Raw genomic sequence first — 11,413 nt, 5'->3', positions numbered from 1 at the left:
AGGGCCTCAGGCTGGTTTTAGCTAAATAATAATGGTGGTGTTAATCACACAGAGGCCGGGATTCACGTTGTAAGGCAGCTCTGGCTGAGGCCTGCTGCTCAGGCCTCAGCACATCGCCCACCAAGGCCACCAAGGCCACCGTGGCCACCACTGCCAACATGGTCACTTTGGCCACCAGGAGGACACTGTGAGGCCACTGTCGCCACGTCTGTTGCCATGGTCACTGTGGCCACCACAGCCACTCTGGCCACCAGGGTCACTGTAAGCACCAAGGTCACTGTGGCCACCGTGATTCACCAGAAGGATCCCCCTGACCCACGAGGCCACTGCAGGCACTGTGACCAGTGTGGCCACCAAGGCCACTCTGCAAAGCAACTCTATGAAATCATTCTATTGAAGCAATTTTACACAATAATCCTATCAAAACAGTTGTATGGAATAATTCTGTCAGAGCCAGCACAAAGAGACAATCCTGAGGCGGGGCTCGGGGTCACTGCCCACACCAGCACCCCTGGGACGGTCTCTCTCGCTCAGCCTTGTGGAGAATCCTCGGGGAGCATCCCCTTCCCGAGGGAGGAACTGCTCCCGCATTTCATCCCACACAGGAATGCAGGAGAGGAATCTCTGCCTGAGCGGGGACTGGACGTTGCCAGGGCCGGCTGATCGATGGCCGGGCCCGGCTCTGGTGCTTCACCCTCAGTTGTCAATTCGGGGTTGATGATTTGGGCCGGGTTTGGCCCAACTCAGCACCAAAAGCAGCACAAGACTCCTCTCAATCCACCCTGATGGCAACAGATGGGCCCCTGTGCCTTGGCCACCTGTTGGTGTGCCCAGTGAGGCACATCGGGAGTGCTGTGTCCAGCTCTGCCCAGTGCCCTGTCCAGTCCTGGGCTCCTCAGGACAGGAGGGACATGGAGATCCTGGAGCAGGTCCAGCAGGGCCAGTGAGGATGATGAAGGGACTGGAGCATCTCTCTCATGAGGAAAGGCTGTGGGAGCTGGGGCCGGTCAGCCTCAAGAGGAGACACAGCTGAGAGGGGGCCTCACCCCTGAAGTAAAGAAATTCAGCCAAATTAAATTTAATAAAGAAATCGATTTTATTCCACGGCCGAAAGATTGGTCACACAGAAAGCCATGATGGAGAAAAGCAGCCCGAGCCCGGGGTCGGAGCTGGGTGAACACGCACAGATCTGATCTCTATCGCACCAGAGCTCCCAAGTTCACGGGTGCTGCTTCGGCTGCTTCCTTCTTATACAGATCTTGGGCAGAGTCCGAATTAATTCTATTCTTCTCGCAATTTAGCATATTCATGATGTTTTCTTGTCCCGAAGTTGGGCTGCACAAAGCATTTCCTGGATCTGATGAATTGTCCATCTTTGGTGATGAATTTGTCTGTCTCCAATTCCTGGAACCCTCAATGGAGTTCCCAGAATGTCCAATTCCTTCTCGGCTGAGATGTAGATATCAGAAGATGGTGATCAAGTCATCATAGTGTTAATGTCCCGATGATAAGATCCAACCCCACCTGGGGTGGAATCCTCACCTATTGATTACTTTTGTGTTGAAAGAACTTCCCTTTTCAACTCCTCCAGTGTTGTAACATTTTTCTCTCAGCCAGGCTGGTGGGGGCTTTGAAACTCTGGCTCTGTATAGTTTCATTACAGTTCATTTTTATACATAACAGCACGAATTACAGACTTCATTTCTAACAATTCCCCCCCTCCTTTTACATGGAAACATTAATTCATGCTACCCTTTTTCCCATTTTCATCACCAGAAGTTTTAAAATTCCATAAAAATAGAAGTACTACCGTCCTGGATTTACTACAAATATAAAAATAGAAACATTCAAACAAAAAGTCCCTTTATTCATAGCCATTTAATTCTTCCTGTAACTCTAGCACTTCTTCCTTTATCTGTTCCTCAAACCTTATCAGGACCTTGGCAGCTTTATTATTTGCTTATTATATTTTCTGGGTTCATTCCCTTTTTGTTTCTTGAGAAACAGAAGGTTTTGTCATATTTCAAACATGCCCTGTCGTCACTTTCTTCAAGCAGATCTAATATAACAGACTCACTGCCCAGGGTCAGTTTACCTTGGCATTTTGAATTTTGCCCCACCCAGTAGGTTTTTCCACTCATAATACACATGCTTAATGTAGAGGTGTCGTAGCACAGATTGTTAACCTGAAAGTAGGCCACAAAAATGGGCTTCATTTTTCCTCCTAGCCAAACAGTCTGATTACATTGGTTGCATGTTGGAATAGGTTTTTGTGTGACTTCCCTTTTATATCTATTAAGGTGGTGTCTACTTTTAATAGGAGGTGCCCTTGACTGCCCGTGCTTAGAGCTTGCAACTTGGGGGTAGCACAAAATTACCCCATTTGTTTTACATATCTGGAATCGAGTGCCGTTGATATGACAGGTCTTGCCTTTCTTTCTGATTTCACAGACCTCTGGGACTTGATAAGAGTTCCTGTATAAGGAATAAGATAAGATACCCTGTTCCTTTAAGAGGCTTGGCAGACACAGCTTGCACCTCTCGGTGAGGTTTTCCCCCTCAGTGTAGGACCAGCTATCCGGCTGTAGCTTAGCTGTCTGGTGTATGGCTAGGCTCAGAACCATCAGATGCATCCCTCTGCCTGTGCCTACGCCCACTGGGTTGCCAGCAGTGGCGAGGTGAAGGATCTTCTCGGCAGCAGGAATATTGTCCTGGGATCCAGTGGCCAGATGGAGCTGCACACTGCCTTTTGTACACGCCCCACCTAGAGAGTTTAACTGTGTCAGTCCCGCAGGGTACTTCATTTAACCTGCGACACTCCACAGTCAGAATCTGTGCCAAAGAGTCCAATTTTCCCCTTACTCCGTTTTTGTATAGGTGATGCCACTCTAAAGAATCCAATTCTATTATACCTAAATTTATACCAAGCTGTAAGACACGGCTAGCCAAGTCTTGTTCTTCTTCTAAACATTTTGTACACAAGTCTCTGGGTCTACAGCCCCTTTGGCAATGAGTAACCCGAACCTCGTGACAATATTCGCACTCAGAAGAGACAAACGGGTAACATGGACAAGCAATTACGACACAACTTATCTGGTCCCTCCCGGTCATTTGCTGGGTGGGCACAGTTTTATCTTTAAGTCCCCTGGGGCAGAAGTGATCCTCCACTCAGGTGTCTCTTCTTGAAGTTCTATTTTCTTCACTCGAGAAGCGTGCGTCCAGCCTCTCTCTGCTGTCCGAATTGCTGCGTCAGTCCGTGCCTTCTCAACCTCTGTAGGTTCCTGTTAATTTCTAATAGGTATGGTTGTATTTGTCCATCCTCCATCCCGGGGTGTCCTACTGGCATCCCGTATAACACTTTGAAAGGTGCCAGCCCTGTCTCTGAATGCGGCATAGTTTGGATATTTAACAAGGCTAAGGGGAGACATTTTACCCATGACATTTTTGTTTAGAGCATTAATTTAGATAATTGAGCTTTTAGTGTCTGATTCATTTTTGCAACTTGACCTGAACTCTGGGGGTGCTAAGGAGTGTGATACTCCCATTGAATTCTCAGAGCTTCAGCCAATTGCTTAATAATTTTTGAGGTAAAATGTGTCCCCTGATCTGAGTCTATATAATCTCTCATGCCATATCAGGGTATAATTTCTTCTAATTTTTTTTTTTTTTTATACGGTTTGGGCTGTACCTCTAGGGGTTGGGAAAGCCTCTACCCAGTGTGTTAATTTATCTACTAAACTAACAGATTTTTTTTATACTTCCCCACTTTAGGCAACTCTGTAAAATTTATTTGGATTTTCTTAAAAGGCTGGTGGGCTGCAGGGCGACTTCCCAACACTGCTTGTTGAGATTTAGCCCGGTTTACTTTTTGGCATGTCATGCATCCTTGTACCTGCTGCTTGGTTAACTCATAAATTCTTACATCCGAAAAAATTTTTTAAAAATTGTTCTGCTGGAGCCCATGCCCCCCAGAGAGTTTGCTGATGTAGTCTTTTTAGAATTTTCCTACTGTATTCCTTTGACAGTAGCTCCCTCCCATCAGGTAACTTTTACTTACCTTTTTTTTTTTAACTTTTTCCCTTATTTTTAAATAGACTTCAATCTCCTTTTTGGAAGGTTAAGGGGGGGGGGGGGGCAGTATTCTCTGGGTTCTCTTTGCTCGACCTCTTCTCACCTTGGTTTGGATATTCTCTCTGGACTATGGAAGAATCGTGGGAAATGTGGCTCTCTGAGCCACAGAAGGAAATGTATCTAGAAGTTAAAGGAATCCTTGAACAGCAAAACAAGAAAGTGTTTGTTCCGGGAGATCTAGAACATTTTTTTAACTGGCTTTTCAAAAATTTCTTCTATATTTCTTGAGAGTTACTTTTTGATATTTATCCTCCTGGAACTAGTCGCGGGTGGTTTTGGTACGAGATCGGGGATAAGCTAAGGGAGCAAACAAAACATGGACTAGCGACAGAAGCTCTCCGTGGACTAATTGTAATCAGTGAAGCTCTTGAGGAGCATTTGTATGGTCCCATTACCCCTAGAGCAGAAGATGGCCATAATCCCGTGGCCGAGCCCGTGCGGCTGCCATCCCGGGAGCACATGACTGCAGCCGTGCCAGCGGAGGTGCCTGCGCTGGATGCGCCCGGCCCCCTCGGGAGCGCGCCCCTTATCGCAGACCCCATCCCTGCCTCGGGGTCCCCGGCCACGCGGCCGCGAGTGAGGGAGCGATGCCGCAGGCGCCGCGGGTGCCGTGGGCCACGAGCAGCCAGGAACCGGGCATCGGCGTGGCAGCCCGCTCTGAGCACACGGCTCGGAGAGCCCTGCGGAGGGAGAAGCGGCGGTTTCCACAGCGGCACGAGAAGCCGCGCAGCGCCGAGCCGGAACAGGGCCGCACTCAAAGCATCGTGGAGTTGGCGGAGCGGAACCGCTCACAGGCCACGGAGCCAGCAGCGATGGCAACGCGGGGCCGCGCAGAGCCCAGACACGCGCCGGAGCAGCACCGCTCGGAGAGCGCGGAGCAGCCGCAACGCGGGGGCCCGGCCGAGACGTCGGAGTCGGCGAGGCAGCGGCCACAGGGGACCAGCAGCCACAATGAACACGCAAGCGCGTGATAGGAGAAGTTATAGCAATGAAAATCACAGAAACTGTAAAATAGTACAATGTACAAAACAACTATGGATTTATAACACGAGATGATACAGGGGAAGATTCATTCATCCATAGAACTGCCATTAAAAGGAATAACCCAATAAATTACCTGCAAAGTGTAGGAGATGGAGAAGTTGTACAGTTTGATATAGTGCAAGGAAAGAAGGGTTTACAAGCAGTGAATGTTACTGGGCCTGGAGGTATTCCCGTCAAAGGCAGCCATTACGCACAAAATTATAAACAATATTCATCCCAGCAATTTCCTACTCACAGCCTACTTCCCCCTTTTACCCTATACCCAATATGAACCCCTTCCTAAGTTTACCCTATCCCCAGTTTATTCCTAATCCGTTTTTCACCCCATGGCTTCCCTATACAATTCCCTTTCCCTACAACTCCTCTCCAATACCGACTGGGGGATGAAAAGGGGGAGGGAATAAATTAAACCCTCTCCTGCCTCAGTTTCCCCACAAAGCATGCCCGGAGACTCCTGTCTTCCTTCTGTCAGCCCTAAGATGTTCCAGAGAATCTGTTTGGACATTTAAAGGCTCAGGAGGGTGGCTTGTTTTGTTTTAAAACTGTTCTTGTTGTGTTTATCCAGGTGTTTTCAGTCTCCTTTTATTAAAATAAAACAGGTGAAATGTCGGGGTCCCTTTCCCCCGCCATGTCGCCCTGGGAGAGGGGCCCTGAGGGGACAGACACGGGGTTCTCTGCCCCTGGTCAGCCTCGTTCCCCGTTGGTTGGTTTGTGTTCCCCTGCGCGGGCAAAAGGACCCTTGGTCAGGATTGTAACAGTTCCTCGGCAGAGCCCCGACCATGCGGCTGGAGAAATAAACATCTCTGAAACATCTACCAAGAATCTGTCCATATATACTTCTTTCTACGGGCCTCCTGGTTTGATACGTTGTGTTACAGAATCCCTGCTGGAACACCTAACCATCCTGTCAGACCGAGAGAGGACAGCCACCCAGAGAAGCTGTCTGTATGGATTTGTATCTTCTGAAAAGCATCCTGCAGTTCTGAGAGCTGTCGATGGATACTCTGGGAATGGTCTGACAGGTTCATACAACACATACCTTCAAACTTTTTGCAACCATGGCCATGAGCTAGCAATAAAAAATCAATTGCGGCTCGATTTTGTAGTACAGCATGCCTAATGCTATCTACATCAGTTAAAAGCTCATTTAATATATGGGAAGTCTTTTAAATTCCTTTTCTGACCAATAAGCCAACTTTTTCAGATTGTTATAGCCATGAGCTGCAGCACCCCCTGGGTTAAAAACAGCCAATGGTATAAACGCACTCAAACTCATAATGTTGACCTTATCATTACAATCTTTATCAAACGTGGGAACACTACGCTGGTATCTGTTTCACATCCTATTTTTCCAACCCTCTGATGCTGTAATGTTTTTCCATGCTCGTATAGAAGGGGCAAACATAGTTAGCTTTCCCAGGTAGCAAGGACCCCCAATTGGACTATGTGGAATCCCATTCCGTGCTCTATCTCTGCACATCAAAAACACTCCAGGAGGTAAAACCTTTCCTCCCGTTGTGTCAATAGACTCAGCTCCTCCCAACATGGCCGGCATGTTCCAGCCTCCGATGGAGTGTCCTGATACGTTCTGTTTCCATGGAAAGGAGGCCATGCCCTGTCGTGCCTGGTAGTCCTCCCAAGGATCTCCAAAGAAGAAAACCCCGGACCCATTGGCATATTGCATTGGAGGCACCACATTGGAACAGTTGGTCCATGGTGTTACGTTAACAAGCGTACTGCCTTGAGGAGGCAAGGTTGCATTTTTTGTTAAATTGGTGATAATACGGGTTTGCTGCAAGGAGTGCTGATAACTAGACCAACAACCTAAGCACTTGCCTTGGTTTCTTTTGTTTTGCATTTGTTGCTCCACCTCCTCATTGATTGAGCCCATTCCTGTAGCTGCAGGGCTGTCTGGGCCACACCTTTTCAGGACTCAGTGGGACCCTGTTGTGGCTCGTGCTTCCGATGGAGCTTTTCTTCCATAGAAGACAGAGCACAATCAAAGTGTGGTTTCATTTGATGCATTGCCTCTTCTACTTGATGAGCCCATCTTTCCAATGCTTGTGGGTTTACGCAAGATCCTGGGGGGTGAGCAGGTAGCTCATTTGTCACCTCTGTCATTGGTATGTCATCATCTGGCAGAGGAACAGTCTGTGGCTCTGGCAGGGAAACAGTCTGTGGCAGAGAAGCAGTCTGTGGTCCGGGATGAATCTCTGCTGGCAGTGGAGGTGGAGGGGATGGGCAAGCAGGGTAGAGGTGCTGCTGACAAGAAGGACCGTCCGATGCTCCACCCATTGACTGGTCGACTGTAACTTCCGCGTTTGCCTTCAGTTTGCTCTGAGGCACGGTGGTGGTAACTTCGTCTTTTGGCTCTGATTGCAAGAGCTCTTTCTCCTGCTCCCGCAGGAGCTCACTGACAGTCTCAAAGTGCTTCTCTGCTTTCTGCCCTTTTATCGTGCTCGGGCTTTTAAACAGTCCACTGAGCCCCTGCGCTGCGTAGTTCGGGCAGGAGCGACAACCCCAGCCGGTGTTGCAATTGCCTCCACCGCAGCCGCAGCTACTTTTGACTCGGCTTGCATATTTTTCAAGGCATTTATAACAGTTCTCCAGGTGGGCCCTAAGTTTGCCATTTCTTTCCCTTTTCCCTGGATAGTACAGTCCCAGAGGTGATCCCCTACTTCCCTCCACTTGGCTGCATCGAAGAGGAGGGGGGGACTCGCAAATGTCCATGCTCCCGCGCCCATAAAACAAGCTTATTTAGATCCTTTTCCTTGGCCTCCTCCCCTCGCTTAGCAAGGATACTGAGGAGTAATTTCTGTGCTGCCGCAAACTCTAAATCCATGCTAGCAGGGTATCACAGAGGGAAGGTAGCGACCCTTCTTACCGGCCTGACCAATGTCCTTTGACTCACGGCTGACACTCTCCGCCAGCAGTGTCTCTGTCGCTCGTCATCGTCACCCTTCTTTCGGCGATCAGCGAGCGTATCTTCCTCTGAGGAACGGTCCCTGGTCGGGCGCCAGAAATTGCCAGAGATCTGCCAGGATAAACCACGCTTCTCATGGAGATACGATGGAACTGCGTTTATTCTATTGTCAGACCCATAGTTATACCCTAATTCTCCAAGCACGCATAAGCAAGCTCCATACTATTGGGTTACAGCCACTGTTCACGCAGCCTTTAATAGCAAGTGAATGGTTACAGATTAATATGCACGCGACTAACTAACATAAGTCTTTCTCTCTCTGTGGCCAGCATCCCCCTCCCCCACACCCTGTTGGCTTGCCACATCAGCATTGCTCCTCTCTTTTTTCCCTAGTCAAGGACAGTTCACTAATACAGCTTGGATTGTGCACGTACACATGTCCCTGTTCACTCAGCCATTTCTCTACAGCGCAGGAATGTCCCAGTTGCTGGGAGGGTTCTCCAGCTCCTCGCTGCAGCCGGGGCTCCCCAGCGACTGCGGATCTGGGTGATGGTAAAGATTCAGCAATTGCTGATGGACCCGTGTCAGTCGCTCTCCTTTCTCTCGTACAGTAACCATCAGCTGCCTTGCCTTGCTTACTCTTGCTTGTGGCTAAAGCCGAGCGCAGAGTTTTATTGGATCAATGGTTTTACTCTTGTGTTGCCTGTATATCCGTGGTAAAAGAACAACATTCCTTCCACTGGTGTCTGTGGCCTTTAAATCGCCCCCAGGAATTGGCACAGCAGTGGCCGCGTTGCTCTGGGGGTCCTGGTGGCCTTGGTGGCCATGGTGGCCACAGTGACCATGGCGACCATGGTGACCTGGATGGGCTCGTGGCTCAGAGGATCCCGCTGGCCACTGCCAGGGCTGTGGTGGCCAGGAGAAGCCCTCCAAGGAGGGGGGGGTCCCTGGGGCCACTCCCATCTGGGGGGACAAAGACAAGGGTCAGGGGGTCAATGGGGGGAGTGAGGGGGTCAGGGAGGGCCATAATGGGGGCTGAGGAGTGACAGGAGAGACGGGGGCCATGAGGTCACAGGTGACAGGGTGTCGGGGGGCATGGGGGGTACAGGGAGCCAGGGGGTGTCAGGGGGGTCATGGTGGGCTTTAGGGGTGACAGGGGTCAGGGGGGGTCAGGGGTGCCATGAGGGGTGACAGAGGGTGGCAGGGGTTCAGGGGGGGTCAGGGGTGCCATGAGGGGTGACAGAGGGTGACAGGGGTTCAGGGGGGGTCAGGGGTGCCATGAGGGGTGACAGAGGGTGACAGGGGTTCAGGGGGGGTCAGGGGTGCCATGAGGGGTGACGGGGGCTGACAGGGCTCAGGGGGGCTCAGGGGCTGCCATGGGGGAGTCCCAGCTCAGCCGTGTCCAGCACACGAGCCTCGTACCCACAGCTCCCTGTGTCTGTCCCTTTCCCTGTCCCTGTCCCCACCGGCAGGAGTGTCCCTGGCCCCTCCCAGGTGTGGGGATCCCCGTCCCTGTGCCCTGTCATGGGTGTCCCTGTCCCCACGCTCTCAACGAGTGTCCCCACAGCTGGCAGCGAGTGTCCCCACCCCCTGCGCCCTACCATGGGTGTCCCCTGCCCACAGTGGGTGTCCCCAGGGCTGGGTGTCCCTGTCCCCCATCCCCAGTGGGTGTCAGTGTCCCCTGGGCCTTATCACGGGTGTCCCCATCCCCCCGGTTGTCCCCTCTGTGCCGTCACCTCGCAGCCACTCGCAGTTGTAGTTGCTGTGGGTCCCGGTGGAGTTGAGCCAGATCCGTTCCCCCTTCTTGTCCTGGGTAACATCGGTGACCTCGAAGGTCTCGAAGGGCAGGATCACCACCTCCTTCTTGCTATAATAGTCGAATAATTCAGAGATGTCCACGCTGTGGCACGTGTGCACCTGGAACACCGTGTCTCTCCCAAAATCAGGGGCGGTATCATTGCAAGGCGACGCCGATGCAAATTGACCGAACCGGACCTTCTGGCCACGCTGTGCCTTGAACCGGACCCAGTTCACACCCCAGACCACACAGCGACACTTCTGTTCCTGATTGTCTTTCAGCGTTGCCAGGGCGTCGGTCAGCAGGAAATGCAGCGCTTTGAAGTGGAAGTTGTCCCGGTATTCCCGAGGGGAGCTCCCGGCTTTGCTCATGGCCTCAGTGAACACCTCGTGCAGGTCCCTCAACACGTAGACAGCGAGGGCGGTGACGTGGTCTGGGGACAACAGAGGGGACCAACGGGACCCCTGCATCTGCCACCCATCTGCGGCCCCTGCCCAGACCTGGGCGAACAGAGGGTTCTGCTGGAACTCAGAGCGTTTGAGGGCCGGCAACGCCGCGGTCATGGCAGGGCGACAGCCCTGGTACTGGTCATCGAAGGAGTTCTGGGCCATGTCCAGGGACACCAGCTTGGTGGCCGCGGTGGCCGCAGTGGCCACGGTCATTGCCAGCAGGGCCAGGGTGTGAGCCAGGGGAGCCATGGAGGGGAGAGGCCACGGGGAGCTGAGTGGGACACAGAGGGACACAGAGGGGACACTGAGGGGACACTGAGGAGATACTGGGGGACACTGGGGGGACACTGAGGAGATACTGGGGGACACTGGGGGGACACAGAGGGGACACTGAGGAGATACTGGGGAACACTGGGGGGACACAGAGGCAACATGGGGAGGGTTCCTCAGGGAGGGACTGGGGAGGGGAGTGGGGTCAGCCCAGGGGGAGGAGAGGCAGCCCCAGCCAGGAGACCCCTGGACATGTGCTGGGTCCATGATCCCAAATCCTGGGCTCACTTCTGGACCCCCCAAAGCCCCCCAGCCCCCCAGGGACCCCACTCCCACAGTGCCATGTCCTCCTGGCCCCCCAGAAGCCCAAACCCACTCCCATGGTTACACGTCCCCTCAGCCCCCCAGGACCCTGATCCAAATCTGGGGTCACTCCCTGAGCCCCCCAGTGTCCCCCTCGGCCCGTCCCCAGACCCCAAACCCACTCCCAGTCCCCAATTTCTTCGGTGTCACCCCAGGACCCCAACCCAAATCTGGGGATCACCCCCTGCCCCCACAGTGTCCCCCAGCCCCCCCAGGACCCCAAACCCACTCCCACCATCCCCTGTCCCCCCTCACCTTCCCCCACACCACCCCATGACCCCAGTCCCAGTCCTGTGACTCCCCCAGTGTCTCCCCAGGGCCCCAGTCCCAATGCCACGGGCCCCTGTCCCCCCCCAAGTGTCCCCGGGGTCCCCCCAGCCCCCGATACCGAAATTGGCCGGAGTGAGCTTCCTGACAGAACTGGAGGGATCAGAG

General features: G+C 52.5%; 1 protein-coding gene across 1 annotated transcript; it reads right to left on the bottom strand.

The window, feature by feature from the left end:
- Positions 1-9,983: 9,983 nt before the first annotated feature.
- LOC309578504 (GPI-linked NAD(P)(+)--arginine ADP-ribosyltransferase 1-like) lies at positions 9,984-10,594 on the bottom strand (the record flags this gene model as incomplete). The annotated part of the gene is made up of 2 exons (XM_082291201.1): positions 9,984-9,998; positions 10,094-10,594. 2 exons carry the CDS (start codon positions 10,592-10,594, stop codon positions 9,984-9,986), a joined length of 516 nt encoding a protein of 171 aa, XP_082147327.1.
- Positions 10,595-11,413: the final 819 nt, after the last annotated feature.

The sequence above is a fragment of the Coloeus monedula genome, assembly GCF_965178545.1.
Source record: "Coloeus monedula genome assembly, chromosome: 1".
Lineage (NCBI taxonomy): Eukaryota > Metazoa > Chordata > Aves > Passeriformes > Corvidae > Coloeus > Coloeus monedula.
The sequence above is the reverse complement of the archived record's forward strand: the minus strand, read 5'-3'. Positions and strand labels throughout refer to the sequence as shown.